Source organism: Falco punctatus, assembly GCF_963210335.1.
Source record: "Falco punctatus genome assembly, chromosome: 9".
Taxonomy (NCBI): domain Eukaryota; kingdom Metazoa; phylum Chordata; class Aves; order Falconiformes; family Falconidae; genus Falco; species Falco punctatus.
Genome location: NC_137589.1, coordinates 12,137,618 through 12,160,657, shown reverse-complemented (window position 1 = coordinate 12,160,657; position 23,040 = coordinate 12,137,618). Strand labels below are relative to the sequence as shown.

Here is a 23,040-nt window from a genome sequence, read left to right as displayed (position 1 = left end):
GTGAGCTCAAGCAACATTGGTAGAAGCTCCATGTGAAGCGAAAACTCTAACAACAATAATTGCCTTAATAAGCATCCTTATATTGGAATATGGACTTAATGCAAAGAGTAAAGATCAAATAAGAGGATAGTGGCTCTTAAAATGTATTATTTTGGGGAAGACAAACAGCACGCTCAGCAGATAGCCTCTCAAAGGAAACTTTAACTCTCATGTACGGGCCCCTTAATGTTTATAATCTCAAGATAGTGTGTGCTGGACTGATCTCGAGCTTTGTACCTGTGAGAATCAGTGTTTGAATTTGTCTTCCTGCTGCTTACTACTTACAGCTGCATAACTGCAGTGCAGGCAGGACAGATCAGAACATCAGGAACCCCACAGCTTCATGATTTATCTGCACATGCGCTGCTGCATTTTTTACTGGAACCATTTCAACACAGAAGCACTCATAGCAGAAGGCAAAACACCCAGTTCAGACTTAGATTTAATACAGATACATTCAAAGTTATAAGATTAGTTGCTGATAAAAGAAATCCATCTTTTTTCTCCATGTGTTCTCAATAGCTCCTGCAACAGGCTATGACATCTTTATGAAAACTACACCATACCATCTCAACCAATCCTGAGGCGTTTAACATCAAAACTGTGACTAAGTCACTGAGCTAACATGAAACTGTATTGCCAAAATGAAATGCTGTTTGGACAACTGAGTATCTAATTCACAGAGACAGAACCCAACGAAATGAATGCTTTTCAGCTAAATCACTGTCGTGGTTTGTGCAATTTTCCTACATGTCATCTCACGATGACCCATCTTTGCTTATACTTTTCTCCCTGAGCATGAAGAACTGTGGTTGCTGTGCTGCCAAATTCTCCTCTTAGAAGGCCTGTAAATGTGATCTGACAAGTCAAATGATTGATTCCACCTTGTCCATCCAGGCAAATAAAGAAACGTCCTTCTAAGACGACAGTGGGAGATTGACACCAACAGTAACACATCATCAGTACGAAGAGTATGCAAGTCAGAAAAGTTAGTTACTCAGACCAACAGGCTAAGTTAGATGCTTCCAGAGCATCACAGAACATATACTTCAAGCTATATTTATACTTACGGTTTTCCAGACATGGGATGGCCAACAGCAGATGTAGGAAATCATAATGTGTTTGTAAAAGGAGCGGATAGAAGAAGTTGATGTTTCAGAGGCTCATCACTTCAGAAGGTGCTTGTTTAGTGAAAGTGCTGTACCGCCTCTCATTCAGGCACCGAGATGAACCCAGTGCTCACGGCAGAGCGGCCTCGCCAGCGGGAGAGCGCGATTCACAGCTCCGTCCCTTACATAAGCCTGTAACCTCTATTCACAGCCATCTGCTGTGACTGTTGTGTAACAAGCTATAGTTGAGTGTTTCTGCCATCATATGGTAATTTTCCTTAAAATACACATGCAAAAATCACTACACAAAGACCTAGAAATGCTTTAACTAGATGCAAGTCCCAAATTTCACAGATGAATTGTAGTTTGGAAAGGCAGCCTTCAAGCCCCTCTGCATGGGATGGCTGTAATTTCATTCTTCATTTCTAGCATCTATGGCTTACAGGAAGATACACTGATTAAATCTTTTTGTTGAATGGGACCTGCATTGCTAGATACCCTCACCTTCTGTCTTCCTTGGGATTTATACCAAGATCAAATAAAAGGAATTTTCAATTTCATTATTATTCTACCACCTATAGGCAGTTCTCAACATTGGAGAAGGAAGCAAGTGGTTTTGAGGTTTGTTTTTTTGTTGTGGTGTGGTTTGGTTTTTTTTTTCTTTAATTGCTATCAAAGATATTGCATCTACCTGACTCTAGCTTCTCTCCACAAATTTCTGCAGAGATGCAGTCTTCACAAACTAAATTACAGAAGACCACCTAAGGCCTAAAAGTCACGGGAAAACCAGACATACTTCAATACTTTAAATGAAAAGTTTTGAATATAAAACAAGTAACCAGATACCAATACACTCTTGTCTTCCAGGAGAAGAGATGAATGGAGAAGAATAAAGAATCAATGTTCCTTTAAAACTAATAAAAGGATTTTGGTCAAATTCAGATGGAGTTTTTTCTACTTTTCCCAATAAAACTGCATGGCTTCTTATTTAAATGTTATTTTAGCTAGTAATAAGTAAAGATAGAAATTAATTTGGTAAAGGCTGAACATTCATTAAAACTGAAATATGAAATGGGAAACAACTTTAAACCCCCTTCAATCTTTCCTGAAAGAAAGCGGCGGGGGGTGGGGGTGGGGGGTGGGGGGGTTGTTGCGCAAACTGTTTTGTTTTGTTTTTTCTAAAAGGGCTGGGAAAGTACTGGAAAAAAAGGTCTATTATTGCACACAAAAGGAATGAAAGCAGTTAAATTCAGTGCTGTTTGGAAACTGCTATCCCACTAGTGGAGTTTTTGCTGTTATTTTTAACCTGAGAAAAGTGACACAAATTTATTAATTTAGAATTAATTTAAAATATCCCCCCTATACTAGAAATATGAAGACCACCAATACTATTGTGACTTTAAAAATCTGTTCTGCAGTACTAACAGAAAAAAAAATATAAATCGCTGAGTAATATTGATATGGCACATTCTGTACAAGTCACTGTTAGCTTACCTATAGAAAAAATAATACATCGTTTTTCCCTATACATTTAAATTTTGTTTTTAATATTTTAAGAAATAATTATATTATCAAAACTGATAGTGACTTTCCTTGCCTACTGCATTTATAGGAAATTTTTGATTTCAATTCATCTCTCTCGGGCATTAACTTTTCAATATGTTCTGACAATGAACACATTCACACTTCCACTTATCACTAGCTAACCACTTTACTAACGCTTTGTTGATGTTGCACTTCTGGTTTTGAGCATTTCATTGCCCTTCTACAAAATAAAGCCGAAGTTCCTATTTTAAAGAAACAAACAAAACCAAATCAAGAAGATTCATACTATTCACACAAAGTAAATTTTCACAGCTTCAGCAAAACTCAAATTTGAAAACATGTCATCTTTTACAGCCTTTATCCTGAGATCTCTACCCACACTTGATCAAAGAGCAGGGAAAACACGTCCCTCATTCCCCCAAGGATATATTTTCTTTCTTATTTTACCTTGCTGAGGTTTCATATTCCCCAGCCTTTGTCTCATGTGATGCACCTTTTTTAGATTATACAAAAAATAATTAAAACTTTTGATGTGACTGTGTTGCTTTTCTCCTTTATTGCTATTTTTATTAAGGCAATTCCTTCCTTCCTTCCTTTCAATCTTTAATGCATCAACACTAATCTAGGCTGATTTGTGATGCATTTGAACTGGAGGAACTCAGTTTGTATATCCTTCTAAAGAAACCGTAGTTAACAGAAATGTCATACCCACTTGATGGATGCTAACAGATCTTACACTGACCTGTTGTTTTCAGGAACTTCACTTGATTGTTGTCACACACAGCTCTTAAAATCTAATTTTACACGGCAATAAAATATCACCTTTTGATTATTTCATTTTTATAAAAGCTTAATACCCTAGACCAACATAAATAATTTTTATTCTTTGAAAACATGGCTAATGTGGCACTCTTTGCAATTAAATTGATGACAGCACAAAATTACAATCACTGCAAAAGAAACTTAGTCTGCAGCCACTCACTCCATATGCCCTTTTTGAATACAAACCAGTCTTAAACAGATAACATAACTACTGCAGAAAGGCTTAAAACCCTTTTCTTTTTGTGACAAAGTTAAAATTCAGATTTTAATCCAGATATCAAAAGGTCTATCCGGGGTTAAACAAGCACCATGTTAAATCTTTTTTAGCACTTGCCCTCCACAAAACTCACATATCCACCTCTGGCTATCCAGTCCTACTATTTTTCCTAAATTTTCTTCCACTGACAACAGCCCCTACCTACATCCAACCTTCAGTCTTTCCACTAGCAAAACCTTATTTTCTCCTGTGCCTTCTAGAAATCCAAAAAGCAGGAGAAAAAAAAAAAAAAATCAAGAGGAATGTTGACAAATTCAGAAAGGTAGTAAAGTTGACAAAAAAAAAATATTCAGGTTCTAGAAAATCAATCATTTAGTAAGAGACTCAGAAGTTTATTTTTATTTATTCCAATTATTTGAAAATATAGTCTATAAATATTTATCAACTGCAATTCATTTTTTCCTCTATTTAGTAACAGTCTCTTTACAGCCTGCCTTCACGGTGCCCAGTGTTGGTAGCAGAAACTTCAAAGCCAGCTCTGCTTAAAACAGGAGGCTGAGAATCCTGAGTTCTCCAGAGGAGTCCAGACTTCTCTTTCAACCCAAATTATCCTATGATATTACAAATACAGAACTGGACAGAGAAAGAAAAAAACCACCCACAAACAAGGAAAAAAAAGGGAAAAAAAGGAAAAAGGGAGGAAAAAAAGCAGAAAATCCCCCCCCCCCCCCCTTTTTTTTTTTGTTTGGGGGGTGGGGAGGCATTTGAGAAGGTGAGTGTGGATCTTAAGGTTTCAAATACATTTCTGGAAAAATAGTTTTATCCCTTTTTTAACTATCTAGGGTTGTTTTACTTATTTACAGTCCCAGTCTTCCAGGAGAGGTGGTTTGATCCTTTGCTATATAAAGAGGTAGTCTAGGAATGAGTAACTGCAGATTCCAGACACGACACTTGCAGGTTTCTCTTTGATGAGATTCATAAAGAAGCACGATCTGTGCCATGCTGTCACAGGTTAAAGTAATAGAGGACCACAGGCTATAGCTAGCTCTATACAAACAAGACTTCTGACATTTGAAGAAGCCAATTTAACAGACCCAAACGTGGTGGAAACTGATAGAAAAAAAATATCAACGTAGAAAAAAAAGTGTGTATTTCAATAATGGACAGATTTTTTCTGTCCATAAACTTTGTGTGGAGGCTGAAAAGTTTTGAAACCCTCAGAGCAGGGATGAGAAGCAAAACCTGTTTCCAGTGGCTACTTCCTGGTGATTGTAAGTGGTTTACACATGAAGTATGATCAGCTTACAGAAGGAATTACATGATGAGGTTGACTCCAACAGGAGTATGGCCTAGTGACCTATAAGCTTGCCATCCTATTTTTTTTTTCTTTTAGAAAATACATGTTTATTCTGAAAAAGGATTGGATAACATTCCTAATATTTGATAGGGGATCCCTCTTCACTTTAAAACTGAAATAAACTTTTAGCATAGGAAAGTAACTTTCAATGCTAAGTTAAGAACAAAATAGTTGAAGGTGGAGTTCAACATTCTGGTAAAAAATGGGTAATGTGACAAATTCATTCTCAATGCCTCGTTTACTGCTTTGAAATATCTACACAGAATGGACAAAGCTTTAAAGGTTAGACTTTGCCTCAGTATGAAAACTGATCAAAAAAACCCATCCTCAGCCTACATACAACTTACCTTTCAAGACTTGTTAGGCCAGGTAAGCCTACTCCAGAACACTATAAACAATAGTACATGAGTATATTTGCACAATTTATGTTGTATATCAGTTCCCAATCCTATAGATACATGCAGGAGTACACAGGTCTGAAAAATGACTTGTACCTAAAGTTATATTAAAGTTGTATTTATAATGCTGCAAATGTAAGTGCTTTACCATTGCCATGAACTGTATATATAGAGAGGTTAGCCCAGATGGAGAAAGGTAAAGCAACATTTTACATAAGCTCTTATCCTTTCCTCCCAGCACGCTACTGCTGTTTCTTTTCTCTTTGTCCCATTAGCACTTCTTCCATAGATGAAGGAGATGACTGAGAGAGATTCAGGGACTTGTCCTGCCCAGTATTAGCAGGGCTGACATAAGATTCCCTCCTCTTGATAGTGACTGTGAGCATGGGTTGCATTGTCATGCAGCATGCAGCCCTTCCCCTTACTGGTGACACCATTAATTTTGTTAGGTTCCTTGTGGCTCCCATGGCATAAGTAGGTTTTTCCTGTATTCCATGATTAATAAACTTCTCAAACTACTTGCATTTGGGTTTGGGTTTTTTGTTGTGTGGTTTGGTTTTGGTTTTGGGTTTTTTAAGACCCAGAAAACCTGGTTAAGAGCAAAGAAATTAAGGGAAGTAGAAGCTACTAACATCTATAATGCTTGAAGGTCCAGTAGAAGGGCCTGTGTTTGAGGTGTTTTGATATTGTTCTGTGTGTCCTATATCTGTTTTCTTATGAATTAGATCCTAACTTTGAGATGAAGGAAGGTAGAAGGTGGCAGATCTGACTGCCAGAAGCCACGAATGGCAATTCAGGAACTCCAAAACACCATCAGGTAGTTTGATTCAAGAGGTTTCACAAAAAGCAGAATCTTAAATATTTTAACCACTTAGTTTAATTAAACGACATGTACATGATTTAGCATGCATTAATCTATATTAAATATTACATAATTTGTACCCATATTTGTGACGTAAAGTGAAAACCTGCCTAGAATACACCTAGAATGAGGTAAGAAGGTGGGTTTGACCTGATACTATTGAAAATAGTGCAGAGTCATATCATATGATTTGTCACTATGCAACCTCAGATAATAGCTATGTGAACAAGCTTAGTTTGATTTAGAGTTACTAGGGGGGAAAGAAGAAAAAAAAAAAAGCATTGTGTGTGTAAGTAACAATCTTAAGACAATATTGTCGCTATCTCCCAAGTGACTGTGGCCCAGATGCACTTCCCATTTAATGACAAGTGAATGTTTGAAAATGTAACCTGTGCTATCACAGGCAAGGTAAGATTAAAAACATATTGCTTCACTATTTCATGCATCCGAACTTCAAATAAGCTAAATATTGTGATCAGATGAATCATTAGCTGTTCTGAACATATTTGTTACTGAGATCCCTAAGCAATCCCACGAAACTCAAATGAGCTGGACTTGTTTGTAAAGCTTGACTGACACCAGCCAGCATTGGCTACGTGCAGTCCAGACACAGATCTGAGTGTTCAACTTTCAGAAATTAAACCTTGCATTTTTTAAAAAAAATTGCTCCTTTCTGAAGATACTTTCAAATTCACTCTTTAGTATCTTTCAGTCATTCTTTTCCTAATCCAAACACACATTCAACCACAAAAATAGTTTTTTCAAAGCAACACCAGAGCCTTTGGAAATGATCATATTGCTCTTGACCACTGCGTCAAAAACTTTTTACACTCAGGTTATGCAAAGAGCAAATATTTCTGCCCAAGTGCTAACTATCAGCATGCTATTAATTCTTTCCTCTCCAGAGGAAGATAACACATTACTGACTTAACTCCTGAGTAAAATGTTCCTCTGTCACTGTCCAGCTGCCGCAGAAAGTTTCTAATACCTCCCTTTCAGGCTAGACATGCTTAGAACAAGTGCATATGCACATACATAGACAGAGATAAATCACACTATGCCAATACACAGAAATGTACCTGAACAAAAGGTTTCCCTCTTTTGAACATGGATGAGGATCAACTATAAGTAAAATGTCAAAACTTGCTGGAAAAGTACCTAACTTGTATTAAACTTCTTTATTTATCTTGGAAGAGGAGCCCTTCTTGGGCCACAGGTGTGTCCAGCGGATCTACATCAATATCAAGCCAAGGTCCCCTGCTCTCACATACCCTAAACAATATAATTTTGAAAGAAACCCTCAATAAAATAAAACAAAAATGCCTTTGTGGTCAGGTGTAAAAAGGACATTTCAGCAGAACTTTAGCTTACTGAACAAGGTAAGGTGGCTGAACAATTTTACAGAAACAATGCAGTCAGGAACCAACCAGAGTAATTAAGCATCTCCCAGGTAAAGAGAAACAAGTCTGTGCAACCAGCACAATGCTGTCTGCAATATATAAACACTGTAGGGCTTTTGGTCTTGTCAGATACAGCTTAATCTGGGAATCTTTTCTGGGCTTTATATTGTATCTATATGAATTTCATCTCTACTCTTGAGAGACTAAAGCTAGAGTTCCCTGTTAGAAGCAAGTCAGATAGGTACCATCCTGTTCTGCTAATTGGTTGTCCTCTCCCTTGCTTTTAGGAGACAAAGTACCTTTTTCCTTGCCATATACACAACTTCTGTGTTGACACATGCACATACCCACTGGCACAGGTAAAATCTGCCTGCTCGTTATAGGCTCTGCACTTTACCATTAAAGGTCAAGCAAAAGTAAAAGCTAAACCAAATACAAAGCAACCTATAATGGGAGCTATACAACACAGAACTACAAAACAACAGGTGTCTTTGGAAACAATCTTTCACATGGAAAAGCACAAGCAAATAAACAGAAAGCACACACACAAGACTAGAATAACAAGCATTATTCTTCAGAAAAAAAACATCAAACAAAACAACTCAAATCAAAATTTTAAGAGCACCCAAAACCAGAGGACTTAATACATTACACTTTCCAGGTATAAGAACAAAACCAAGAGATTGGATATGACCCTTTGTTGTATGTCACTTCATTAAAAAAGTTAATATAAACAGCACTGATTAGTAAATGGATTCACTTCCAGTTTTTGAGATAGTTTTATTAGTCAACAGAATTTAAAAAGGGCAACAGAGGAGTAGGAGAACATATATGCAGACGGTATTCCGGCACATACTCAGCAGTGTAATAGAAAGTTACTTTGACTCCACATTACTACCTGAAAGTATGCCCTTAATCTGCAAAACCAGAGCAACTTTACTTGTAAGACTGAAAAAAGAAGAAAAAAAAAAAAAGTTTTGTGTAAACTCATCTCACATATTTTGAAGATTATAATCTCTGCAGTGCCAGACAATACGAATTTACTTTGTTTTGAAGGAAACGCTTTGCAGTCTATACTCGGTTTCCTTTTAGATTATGTAGTTTTATTTCTTCTTGAGTCAAAAATAGAGGAATAGGAATATTTTGGCTTTAAGCAGGATCAGTATTATTCCAAATCATAAGGAATCAAGTCCTCTGACAGCCCTCCGTGCTGCAGCCACATGTGTTTTGTAAGAACAGAGACAGGGGATGTGTTGTTATCCTACCGACAAAAGCAACACCGCTCTCTACAGACAATGCGGTGGTCCATAACGTGCTTTCAGACAACAGACAAAGGGTCATCTCGCATGGCAAGAATAGCCTCCAGCATGGATTAAAAATGTAAGAAAAACAATCGACGTACTTGGATCTGACAAGATTGAGTCGGTTTTCGGCAAAAATTGGTCACAGCGGACTCCTTGGTAGCCCTCTTTGCACCTGAGAAAAAGGCGATAAATGACAAACATATGCATGCGGTAGTAAAAGGTTAATTTCAAGGTAGCAAAATCAACTGAAAATTCTCCCTGCCACTGCTGTGAGGGACTTGCATATTTAAAGTTATTTCAACCATTATGGAAGCAAGGTTATTACTGAAACACAATAGAAGCACGTAAAATAATTTGTATTTAAAAAAAATTCCCCTCCAACCTTTTTGTTTATTTTAGAAACTATGAAAAGAAACATAATTTAAACATAACCCTTCTTTTAAATATCAATTCAATGAAATAATCAAAGAAAAACCCAGACATAAAATGATCTCATTAGGTAAAACAAAGCTTTATAAAGCTTCTGTACCGCACATACCGTCAGATTAACAACTTGCTTATCTTTGGTTGTTTGAATAAGCAGGGAACTCTTATCTAGCCCTTAATATAAAACTAGTTTCTGCTGTGCTTAAAAGATAACATGTTTAGGCATGATAGACAACATCAGGCATTGTTTGTAAGTGGACAGTCTTAGATGTCTGTGGGATTAGATTTTAAAGCACAAACCAGAATACCCTCCTGGCTTAACAAACAAGACCTGGTTCTGACTGAGATTCTAATAGTATTATTTATCTTGAAACCTTACTTTGAGGAAATTCCATTTACTGCATTTGGACTGTTCTCAGGAGTCACTCTCATTTCAACTAAGTGTATCAGAATCAGACCTTTAATTATTTATTCGCCAACCAATTTTTTTAGAGAAAAGTGATGGACACTTTAATTATAAATGATAGCAACAGGGACTCCTTATCTCCCAAAGCTTTTGCACATCATATAAACAATATGCTCAAATCAGCATCACCACCTTTCATTAGGATTGACAACTGCAGCTTGAATGATGTGATAATGTCAGCAGCAGAATTTATCTGCTCCTTCACGATGTTTCTACTCAGGCTTCCTCTAAAAGTTGCCTTTTGAAATGCTTTTAGTTTAATAAATTAATGCTTCAGTGAGAAGTGCATCTCACCAGCACTGATTCAGGCGTTAGTAAGCACATTTGTAAGAAAATATGTACATTATAAGAACTCCCATCGGACCCAAAAATGTGGTAGAAATCTACAGTAAGAAAAAGATTTAAAAAATCATACAGATATTCTTTCAAAACCTCCCTTTCGGCTTTTCTCCCCGATGGATACCGAGTGCTACTTTGGAGATCAGATCCTTAATGGTACTCACCAATCTATAAAATGACCGACTAGGAAAAAAGTAATTTGGTTCCTATGGCAGTAGTCGTAAGTTAACAAGGAAAAAATGTTCCAATTTATTTTTGAAAAATACAGAATATCCAATTAAAAATGTCCACTAGTCAGAAAAACTGAAGTCTGCATATACTCAAGACACTGCTGCATGTACCTTTTGCCTCCGATTATGAAATATCAGAAGTTGCCTCACATCAAACAGAAATTGATCTCCAGTCTTGAGGAGAGTTGGTAGACTTCATTTCAAAGCTTTAGAACAACCTACATGGTGAGGATATTCTTCTCTTTGCATTAGCATTTTCTATTAACTTTTTGACATACATTTGTACCCCCCTTGGTTACTATTAGCCTATTACAGACTTACAACTCTCTGTGCCAAACTGTTGGTCTGCAAATCATAAAAGTCTTCATGGCATAGGCTAATTCCACAACTGAAAACTTTGATGCTATGTGTGAAGCTACAGTCAAAGAGTGGTATCTCCTGGAAGAGCTGTGCTGAATGCTCATCAGCATGTGCAGGTACCCATCAGCCAGGAACAGGCAGAGCAATGCTACAAGTACCCTCACAGCAGCAGGAGCAACCCCTTCCCTTCCTCTCTGATGGCCAACAGAGCACATCTGAGCCAGAAGCTCTGCTGCCTTCCCTTCCTTATCACTCCATTCTTCAGACTATCTCACTTCACAGCTGAGGAACAGTTTGTCCCATTTGTTCCAGCTGTCAGATGGCTCATGTAATTAATTTTGGTCCAGCTAATTAATTGCTCATTCCAGAATTCAAGGAGAGAAATTTTGCTACTATTAGCTGCTAGGATAGATTTGGGGGTCTATTCCAATCTTACCATGTCAGGGGCCAAACCAAACATCATGATTTTATTTTTAAAAAAGTATTTTTTGTATCTTGCAAAAACGGCAAATGGTGCTGTGGATATTTTCACCTTCCAGTTGTTTGCAAGGGTTATATTTTATCAGTTGCAAATAGCAGGTGCTGATAAAATTGGTGGACTCAGAAACAGTCTGATGGGAATCTCCTGTAACTGGCAGACTATCACCCCAGTACAAGAGTCTAAGTTAGATGTATTTCTGTGTCTTTCTTTTCCCAACTTCATAAGAGTAATGGGTTGGAACAGAATATATCACAAGAGTCACTTAGATTTACAACTTCTCCCTTGTAAAACTCAGAATCCCTGGTACCTGACTGAATTGCACACTGCCACAACTATGCTATGCAGTCTGGAGATAATGATGGGGATGCATTTCTTCTCTTAAAAAGTACTGGCTATAATAGAATATTATTTTTATTCTGACTTTATTGTACATATAGTGCTGCTTTTCTCCATCACTATGAAACTGGAACATACAGTAAGCAGCTCATTAACTGACCTGGATGAGTCTAAACTTAACATTTTCACCTACCTGTACACTTCAATGAATTTGAAACAAGAGGAATTTATATTTGTTAAATTCAAAATTTAGTATACAGAGATGGCCGATATATCAAAGAACATAACATTTTTTAATGTAATAACCTAATCTTTAAAGTAACAACTACTATGGCCATACATAGCTTGTTTTTTAAATTATATTAAATTTTTTAGCAAAGATAAGAACTAAATCTTCTAATTTAATCAAGAAATGATCAAATAATAGCAATAACTGCTCTGCCAATATCACCCCAAAGTTCAAACCTTTGTCATTAAATCTTGTGAGACTGAAATCTTGTAGCATATATACTTGACAATTATAATGATACAGTATGATAAAATCTGACCACGTTGTGGCATCCTATCAGCTTTGCTAAGGCATCTGCCATCCATCCTGAACGGGCAGATGTGATAGTTGAGCCCACATTCCCTGACATGCACACAAGCTGCTAATGGGCATCACACCTCTAAGGAAAAAAAAAAAAACCTCAAACAAACACCCAACCCACCACAAAAAACTCTATTAAAACAGCACTGTAATGTCACATACAGAAGTTCAGGCAAGTCCAGCTGAGGTCATTCAATATTGCCATATGCACTGTGAATGATCACATTCGTATTTATAGATGTATTAAAAAAGCTGTGAGTAATCAGGGAAATCTTGAAAAATGCTTTAATGCAGCCGACTGTTTCAGAAATGATCATTTCTTTATATGACAAGCACATGTTTGTTAGATATACCTTTAAAAAAAAAAAAAAAAGAAAAAGTAAATGAAACTAGGATAAGCTATTGCTTGCAGTGAAGCGAAAGCTCTGATCTGCATGTGGACTCCTGCAGGAAAGGATGGAAAGGACAATCTAAGCTCCATTCCAGCATCAGAAATCACTTCTGTGCTGAAGTACTGCACTGCACGAGCAGGCTCGGGCACAGGCTTAAGTACAGACCGTGGTGAAGGGCTCTATAAATAGACGTTAATTACAATCTCCTTGCAAAGTAAATACAGAAGAAAGAAAATGGAATTATCTATTTTGTGTTCAGATTTTCACCAAAATATCTGTATCTGTTGGGGCTCTAGACCAAAAGTATCAACAAGACTGTATGAATGGAATGATTTAAATCCTTCTGATTAAATGGTATGAAAAGAGAATCATAGGTAAAGCTAATGTGCTCGCAAACAATACATCCTTAAATGATATCCGTTAAATTCAACTAAGATTATTTTATCATTTGTTCTTTACATCTTTCATTGGTAATGTACCTCCTCTAGATTATGTTTTTTAAGGTCACCAAAGACAAACTGCATTGTGCATTGCACGTCACAGAGTCACCCACAACATCCTTAGTGTGTGTGAGAAACACATTTCTCATTCCCAGTGAGGTTTTTTTCTTTCTACTCGAGCATATTTGTGCTTAAGTGTTCAAAAGTAAATAGAGTATAAGTGTTTATTCTATCCTTCCCCCCCATTGTAAATATTAAATAGTATTAAAACACATATATTCTAGTCAAAGAGATCACAGACAGTTTCTCTGGACATTTCTCAGAATTGTTTCTTGTGTATTCCAACCCTATGGAGCTGAGGAAGATTTCAAATAGATGACTGCATCACATGTAGGAATAACACAGCACTCCAAATCCCTAGTTTTCAGATGGGACCCACTAGCAAAGTGAGTGGACGCAGAAGGGGGAGTGGCAAATTGCATGTTAAGCGAAGCTGAAGAAAAAAACATATCTAAAGCAAGCAGGAGAAAGGGAAGCTATTATAAAGAACCTACTTAGAAGAATTAGGGAAGGACATATAAAGCTTAAGGCCAAGAAGCCATTACCATCACAGTTTACATTTTCCCCAAATATTTCGATATAAAGCTCCATTTCCCTATTAAACTGAAATATTTTAGTTCTCAAGGGACAACACTGTACAAAAGGCAGAAGAGAGAGTGGCACCAGCAATCTGCAGAGGCTATGAAAGACATTAATGCTGTGAACCCCCATCTCTTCCCTCCCTCCCTATGATACCACCCATCCATTTGAAATGGGAATGATTATTTTTCTTCCCTAAGCATGGAGATCACATTGTCTTTCACCATACGTAGAAGTATGCATAAAACAGTTCTCTGCACAAAGTCCAGAATTTGGAAACCATAAGATATATGAGTTCTTCTGAAGTGGGATTTTTGAAAATGGCATAGGGGAACCTCAGTTACAGACTACTCCAGAAGACAAAAAATACTATACATCAGGAAAATTAGATTATCCTAGGCAAAAAGTGATTTGTGACACTTTACAGAAATGTCTTAATAGTTCAGTGCCCAAAAGATTAACATATATAAACCTATAATCGGATTCTAACCTCATAAACAGGAGTTATCAAAATAAAAAAAAATAAATGAATATTATCTATGAAAAATTAAAGTTAATTTTTGCCGTGTATCTAGACCAAAGCACGTTCCTTTCCACTGGTAAAAGCTATAAAATGACAATCTCAAAAATGCTATGAATGATAGATCTCATAATTTCATTGGATCATTTACAAGGTATTTTCTTATAACACCATTACAGCCATGGTACTGATGATCAGATGCCAGTAAGAGTATATACTGCATCTCTTATTAATTCTCTAAGAGAGGGATCAGAGATCATGATAAAGAAATATTCCAGTGGTCTATAATTTTGATCAAGTATTTATTTTCACACACAGAATGCAACATACTTTATCCTGGGTTAGAGAGCCAGTTATGCAATAAATATACAGTAGTAAGCTGTGATGTTGTATAGGCCATTGAGTTCTTCCACAATTATGAAATACCCCATGAACAATGAAAAATAATTCCTCTGCTCTGCACGTAAGGTAAATATAGACTTCTGTGCCCGCATCTAGAATGACCTTGACTGGAATAAAAGGAAATTTATGTTTATTATTGTGATTGTTATAAGGTGAAGATTTTATTTACAGGGGAAGAAAAAAAGTAATCTTAATAGTGAGGGTAGGAGAGGATGTCTTGTCATTTAACATGTGCAGCGAGCCACCATAAGCAGAAAACAGGCTTCCTCGATTCAACAGATGAGATCACTGAATCACAATTGAGAACATTTCTCAGTGGATACCATGCTCAAAGCCAGACAGAAAAAGAACCCTTCATAAAAACTGTTTGCTGGTCAGGCACTCACCTGGGAAGTAAGAGATTCACATTCAGTTTTTGGTGTGAAAATGAAGTATTAAAGACTTGAACCCATGTTTTCTGTATTGCAGAAATGTCCTGCTCACATGATTATTATTTATTCTAGGAAGGACTGCTCTTGTATTGTTCTTGGGGGAAAAAAAATAGTCATCAGAGATGTTCCACTTAATTTCAAAATAGATTGGGGTGTGGGCAGAAAGACAATGGGAAAGAAAGTTTCCAACACAGCTCTAACCATGTATGAGCAAAAGTCATGCGCTGAGCCTTGGACAGAGTTACTACTGTTACAGAGTTTGTAGTGAAATACAAACCAGAAGGAATATTTTAACAGCAAATCAGCTGATGGTTATTGGAGACTTTTCCAGAAATTGTAGAACTTTGGAGGCAAGTTATATATCGAGCAGTGCTAGCTGAGATGACATTTTTCTCTTTGCAAACCTGTTTCTGTAGTTTCACAATGGGAAGAGTTTTTCAAGTTGACTTGACTTTTCCAATATTGTTTCATAAAAAGATCATGCAACAACTCAGAAGCAAACTGTTAAAGGAAAAGGCTTTTCTTAATTGTGAGAGTGACTGTCGGTGCTGGACCATAGGTGCGTGCCGTCTGCTAGCAGTAAGCATGTGGAGCAGGGGGCACAGATGGGAAGAGGAGGAGGAGGAGGAAGGGTGACAGCCCCTAATACAAAAACCAATTACAAAAGCCTACCATAGCAACAGGAGAAATTGCCCTTCAATAATTCCTCCCTTGATCTATTTAACACTAACACATATAATTGAACAAAGCTCAAACTCTTCCTGAAATGAAGCGCTGGACTTTAGAGGTAGATGAAAAAAACCATGCAGGTTTTCCTCAGTTGTTTCCATGAGTGATATAGTGCATTTAACCCATTGCACTCCAACCTATTATACAGAATCAGTTTTTAAAATATGCTTCTCACTGGCAAGCTCTGGCCTTCTTCCTTGTTTAAAGATGACAAACTGTAGCTATTTTGTAATCAGACTTTTAAAATGCAGCAGTGGGATCTTCCATATGATTTCACTATCTAACACAGCCTTCAGGTCTTGGTTGCGGTAATTTTATTAAAACCAATAATGCAATCATCTAAGTCATACGACCAAAAAAATCCAGTAGCCTCTACTACGTTATATCACTGTAGCAAAATAATGTCAATAGCCAAACCATCTAGTTACCTGATATTTACAGATATCATCAGTAAGCAAAGTTGAAAAAGCAAAACCAGATTTTTGACTGCCCTCAGTAACTTCAAATACAAATATCCAGAGGCTTTTAGAACAAAGCAGCAAAATTATACCTGTTGTGCAAAAAAGTGTAACAGAGCCAGTCATTAAAAGGTATGTTTAGATAGGGGAGTCTTTACTTTAAAACACTGTGGATTTATGGCTGCAGAAATATGTGCACCTCTACTCCTTGCATAAAGTTCTAGCTCCTACAGTCTACGTTATGCACCAAATACAACCTACTAACTAAAACTAAAATAAAATCAATATAAGCAGATAAAATCAACTCAATTAAAATGAATGCATGGCATGATAAAGAACAAAACTGGGGACCCAGTAAGGAGTTGATTAAAAACACAGTATTTCTTGCCCACAAACACGAATCCCTTCAGGTGGGAAGGCCAGAATACTTACCAAGGACACTCACCCCCCTCCTCTTTTTTTTTTTTCTTTCAGATTTTTTTTTCCCTCTAAAATAATCTCCATAACAGAGATGCCACTTACTGTATAATAGAGGTTTCAAATCAGGGTTTAAACTTACTTTATTTTTTGAAGACCTTGCAATCTATCATGTGATTGAATTAAGATATATATCTGCCTTTTCTTTTTCTCTTCTTATAGAAATAAGCTTGACTATTGTGTAAAGAAACACAGCTCTTACAGAATGGACAATATCAACTTTAAGGAAAAAAAGCCCCACTTTTCTGCCAATTTTCTTTTAAAATGTTGTAGCTGTTAAAAATAACTAGAGCAAGTAACCATAAAGGAAATTACATTGAAAAGGCAGCTAAAGAAGGGTATGAAAAGTTTTTTTTCTTTTCTATGTGATTTGCCCTGGAACCAGGCTAGTTGAAACATCCTAACATCAATATAGAAATTGAATAAAACTTCAAAATCATACTTATCATTGGTATAATACATTCTATTTTTTTCAGTATGCAAACTGTCTGCACATCTCTGAAATATGGAAGTACTATTATGCTTTTGGTGCAAATGGCACAGAGATTAACGGTCACAGCTACAAAAACCGAAGTCATTGCCCAGATTTAGATAATACAACTTTCAACTGTTGACTGCAGTGTTTCAGGATCCTTTAGCCCTGGAGAAACTAGATAGAGATATTTTAGTAAAACCTGGTATCTCTAAATCCTCTGTAGGAACCATTGAACTAAATGAGGCTTTTAGCATTTAAAAGGGAGTTATGTGGATTTGACTTAAATGCCTCATACAAAGTTATGCAGGAACTACTGAATTATCATTCCTCTCCTGCTCTGGATGGTTTTCGTTCTTTGTCTTTCATAAGAAGTAGGTCAGAAAAAGACATAAAAGTTAACAAGAGGTGTCAGTAAAGCCATACATGACAGCAACTAAACTAATAAACATTTCCCTCCCCTCAAAAACAGAGGAGTTTTGGGTTTTTTTAGTTTGAAGGTGTTTCTTTAAAACAAAGGAACAGTTTCATATAGTTAATCGATGCACAAAGCCCATGCAGAATTGTTACATAGTGGTTCTAGACTACATTATTCACTTGAAACTTAGGTTAGGTTTTGTATCCAAAGATATAAATTTCCCGTATTGTTGATAGTCACTTGGTATCAAATTTACTTGTAGTATATCTACATGCAGGTCAACATTTCACACTAATACAAAGGCTTTAGGCTTTTCATGGAATAAGAATTATCTTGACCCACTGAAATCCTTAAGAAATTATTTCCCCCTTTGTTTCCATAATACATATATCTGGGTACAAGTTTTATGCATAGCAATTTAAAGAGGCAACTTAGGAATTGACTGTGATTTAGTTTCAGCAATCAGTTCAAAGACTGAAAAAAGGTTTTGCATTTAGTTTTTTGGTGCAGCAAGCATGTGAAAATTTGAAGAGGATTCAGTTACAAGTCAGTACGAGGTAGCCAGGATAAGGATACAGTCACATTTCATACCCTAGCGAGTTCTGTATAATCACATGTGTAGAAGGCACTAGGATCTAGACAGACCTACTTACGCTGCTTTCCAATCAAAATCAATGTATTTATTTAAATCCATATAAAATAGACAGATGCTTAACTTCAGTGCTGAATGGAGCCTAGCTGACATAAGCCTCCATTTCTGGGCTGCTACCACATCTATTATGTATGTTAAATCTTTTTATGTGGCTTCAAAGAAAACAAAAGAGACAAAGCACCATCTTTTACTACTGAGCTATCTAGGATTAATCCCATGATTTCAAGAGATGACTTCCTCTCATGTCCTCTGTACTTTATATATTTTATATATATATATAATATATATATATATAAAATATATATTATATATTTTAACAATGGAATTTCTAGTTTTGAAGTCCGTTGTTTCTCTTTCAGCTGGAGAACTGACTCAAAGTAAGAATGTATTCAGGAACTATGAAACCCAAGCACACTGGGTTGACTAGAGAACAGTCATTGCAACCATCATCTGGATTGTTCAGTCATCAACAGAAATTAAATCTTTCCTTCTTCATTCTTAGCTCAATAATACAGAGCAGTAGCCTACTGGTGTTGGAGAAAAATTCAAATCTGATAGCACTACAGCACTCTGCTGCAAAAAACCGGCTAGAAATACAAACACACCACAGACAGAGTTGGGCAGAAGCAGTCATCAAAAATAAATAGAGGGGCCAAGACTGATGAGCATTTACATGCTAAAATAACCTTCCTGTAGAAGAAATCTAAGAATCCTTCCGAAGTATCACCAAATGTTTAGCTCTTGACATATTTCAACAGACAAGAAAGAAGGAACAAAGATGTAAAACTTCTAAGATTAAGACTAATATTAAATAAAATGATAGAAAATGCAGAAACTTTACTAAAGCAGGGTATGGAGGAGCACTTTTAACTTTTAATTTTCACAATAAAACTGGATTTGGAACAAGACTGGGAAAAGTAATCAAGAACACGCCGTCAGTGTTGACAAGCACAAGGTCACATTCACCTTATGCTAAATCTTCTAAAATCACAGTGCCAGGAGACTTACCCTTGCTTATACCAATTAGAAAATCATGCTTAGTATCAGCTCAATTTTTCACAGCTGTGCTCTATTAAAATCAAATGTTATTAGGTCAACAAGTGATAACTTTTACTTTCATACACTTCATTCCATCTAAGCAGTTCTTATGGTACTTTATGACTGTCTAGGTCAGACAGCAATGGACAGGCAACACGATATTTTCATGATATAAGTCTTGATCATTAAAAAAAAAAAAAATATACTACTCCAAATCAAATAAAATATCAGTATCTGGAAAAATCTTTTTGAAAAGATAAAGATGTGAATGGGCTTAATCAACAGTTTTCATTTTAAGATTTTTTTTTTCTGTTGTTTAACTTTTTTTACTTTATATTAGTGCTGAAATAAGGAAACTTACGGTCTGTGTAGCATAAACAGTCCTGAGTGCCAGTATTAACTCCAAGATCTGCAAATGCTAGCTTACATTCAGTAGAGGCAGGCAAACGTTTAACAGGATCTTTCAGCAGCAACCATGGAAAAGACTGCACATCAGAACAGGAATTTCTCTGTTCCCTTTGCTTTTTGACACAAAATTTTAAATCTGACTTGTAACAGGAGAAAGCTGCCACAGCTTGTTCACTCTAGTAGTTCAACACAAGTTCATCTCATCTATCCATACCAAACCACCTTACCTATGGCAACACCTTGACCAGCCTCAGAGCACAATGCAATAATACTGCCCCTGCCCCATTCTTTATTTTTCCAATTTAACTCAGCAGAAAGATCAACACGGACTTTCCTAGTCCATGTCATAGCATATACAAAAAAAATAATAATCCTCCTCTCCAACAACAAACTTCAATCTGTAAGACAGAAAAGCATTGGAAACTGTCTTCAAATACCATCTAATAAACAAAACGTTTAGTCAACTAACTGAGCAATCATTTCTCTGCTATTTCAGATTTAACCAACCAGAAAAAGTGAAAAGCTTTGCTTAGGTTTTTCCACAACATACCTCTGCTGTGTAATAAATGATTTACTATGGATGACAAATGAATATAGTCTTCCATTATGTATGGCATTCATCAGCTATGAGAAAGCTTTTGAATAAATAGAAAGTGATTTCATACCATATTCAAAGCCTCATGCAGCTAAGGCACAGATGAAAGCCACATTCAATACTTGAAAAAAACAAATGAAAATGAGACCTTTGCTTTACATCATGTCTGCCCAAGATTATCATCTCTATAAAACCTCTTCAAAACTCTTCTTGAAAACATCTTTCAGGGACTGGACATTGGTAGGAAAAAAGATGTCTGAAAATCATTAAAGAAAGAACTAAAAGATATAAGATTTATAGATGTCATTGGTAGGAACTCACCTCACTTTCAAGTGGCCATTTGTTAAAGACAGCAGTTAAAACAGTAAGTGAGTAAATTCTAAAGAGAGGTGCAAACTCACTGGTAAGTAGCGTTAACAGGTTTGCTGGTTGTGTTTCTTTCTGCAGTTGCCTCCTGCACATATTACAAACTCAATATTGAAGTCTTCTGCTTCCAGCTACTTAACAAAAGCAACAGCCCCGGACTTTTTTCAAAAACTTTCAAATGTGTTCTTTATTTTGTTTCATTGAGTATTTCCCAATTCAAAAATAGATCCAAAAAATATTCAAAGAAAATCTGCTTCAAGCCCAAGCTAGAAGTACAATGGATCCTTTGCTTATCATCAAAAAATCATGCAAGATTTCCAGTCAACCCTGTAGATTCAAAGCAATTTCACAAATTTCTGTAAAAATTTCTAATTCATTTTTTGAACAGATTTTAAAATACACATAGGAACTCAGATGCTTGTCTAGTAATAATATCTATATGGAATAATGCTTGTCACAGACTCCTCTTCTAAACAGCTCAAGGCCATATCAAGCCAATGCTTATCTACAGAGACAGAGTGCTTCTGATAGACACTCAGCCCCCCTCAGTAATTCAGTGAGGTATGTGTGTTGTACCTGGTTTTATACCTGATTTGGAAAGAATAATTGAAGCCACTCTGGAGGTGCCAGTTAAAATACCCTTAACTACTAACAGATGGTCTACACAAATGATGCCCTCTCACTTTATGGCAGGAAATATACATGCCTCTGCAACTGTTTTTTATATGATCAGCACACATCGCATTTTATAGACAAGAACAATTTGACATGCAACGTAATTACCTAGTGAAGTTCAAATAGAGAAACATTTTCCAAAATAACTCTTCCTTAGCATATTAAGTATAATTTAGAACCCAGAAAATGAACGATGTTAAAATTCAAGCAAGCCATTTTCTGGAGATATTTAAAGCTGCTAACTGAAAACCTCCAAATCTTTAAAGTTGCCCCATTATACAGAAAGATTCAGTAACAAGTCTTGCATAGAATAATTTTTCCCTGAAGAGACAACTATATGTATTGTAATGAGATTATAGCATATGTATCACTATGTAGATTTAGCATATAACTAGCAGCAAAAGCTCTCCTGCTAATGGATCAACAGCTTACCAGTCAGTAAAAGTCTTGGGGTCAATTGACTAAATCTAGCAAATTTAACTCCTACAGAAGGCAGGAAGCTGCAGCCTTCATCTCATTATAGTACCTGTTATAACATAAGCAATCCGCTGGCTTAAAGCTTCAAAATACTCAATGAAGACACCAGCCCAAAGCTGTTCTGAGTTTACTCTGCTCTCTCTTTAGTTCAGCGGCAAGAGAAAAGTCTGCAGGAGCTCATACTGGAGAAGCCAAACCTGCAACAGGAACAGTGCCACCACCAAGGAAAAAAAACAGTTACCTTATCATCCATATAAAATGCAGATGGACTTCCACAGGAGCAATATGGGAAGACCCTTACTACATTAAATAAGCAGAAAAGTGACCTAACAAAAAAACCCACAAAAAAACTCCAAAAAACCCAAAACAAACCAAACCACAAAACCCCAAAATCAAGCCACAAAAACATACTATGGTTTACACAAAATTTTGTTGGAACAAGGAAAAACATGCCCTCTTTGTTCCACTGTGAAATCTTGACCTGAAGCTTTCTTAATTAGTTTCTTGCTTGTGAGCGAAAAGAACCCACATCATTAAAAGTATAAGTGATTTGAGCATTTTTGTCCACAAGTTATTAATGGAAGTTTATAAAGTTTCACCAGCCAACGTATCTGTAGTTTAGTAGGGTCTGGATGAGTATGTTTCTGATACAGGATGTATATTAAGTGCAAGAAATTCCATTTGACTACTGACAGTACCTGACCCATCAGTGACATCTTTTTTGATTTGTGGAAGATGGAACCTTTTCCACTGGAAAACAAGAACGCCAATTTAGTAACTGTAAATAGTAACACAATTCTAGGCTATGAATTCAGCTCAACTTTCTTTTTTTTGCAGCTGTGTTCAAGAATATTTTAAAATTATAATTATTTCATTTCTTCTTGTGAACATGTTTGGTACTCCACTATCCATCAGTTGTGGAGGATTTGTTTACATGACACCAAGTCTTGTAACAATGTATTTTAGTGCAATTATTTGCTATACAGGATCAAATTTCCAAGATTTTTAAAACATAGATTTTCTTCAGTATGAAGGACTGAACCACACCAAAGCCTAAGGATGTCAGGATGTGAAAAAAGAAAAATCAGGATAATGTTTGTTTCCTCAGCTTGCATTTAAAAGTCATAATTCAGTTACCTGACAAGTCTTGATTACCACAAATATCACTGAA

At 36.3% G+C, this 23,040-nt stretch overlaps 1 protein-coding gene across 4 annotated transcripts in view; it reads right to left on the bottom strand.

Moving 5' to 3' along the window:
- The window catches only part of NRG3 (neuregulin 3), a 428,187-nt gene that overhangs the window by 111,286 nt on the left and 293,861 nt on the right, over nucleotides 1-23,040 (bottom strand). For all 4 annotated transcript variants that reach the window (XM_080402857.1, XM_080402854.1, XM_080402855.1 and 1 more), the window contains exon 3: nucleotides 9,152-9,225. In XM_080402857.1, the coding sequence (XP_080258983.1) occupies nucleotides 9,152-9,225 (74 nt within the window). The remainder of the gene's footprint in view (nucleotides 1-9,151; nucleotides 9,226-23,040) is intronic.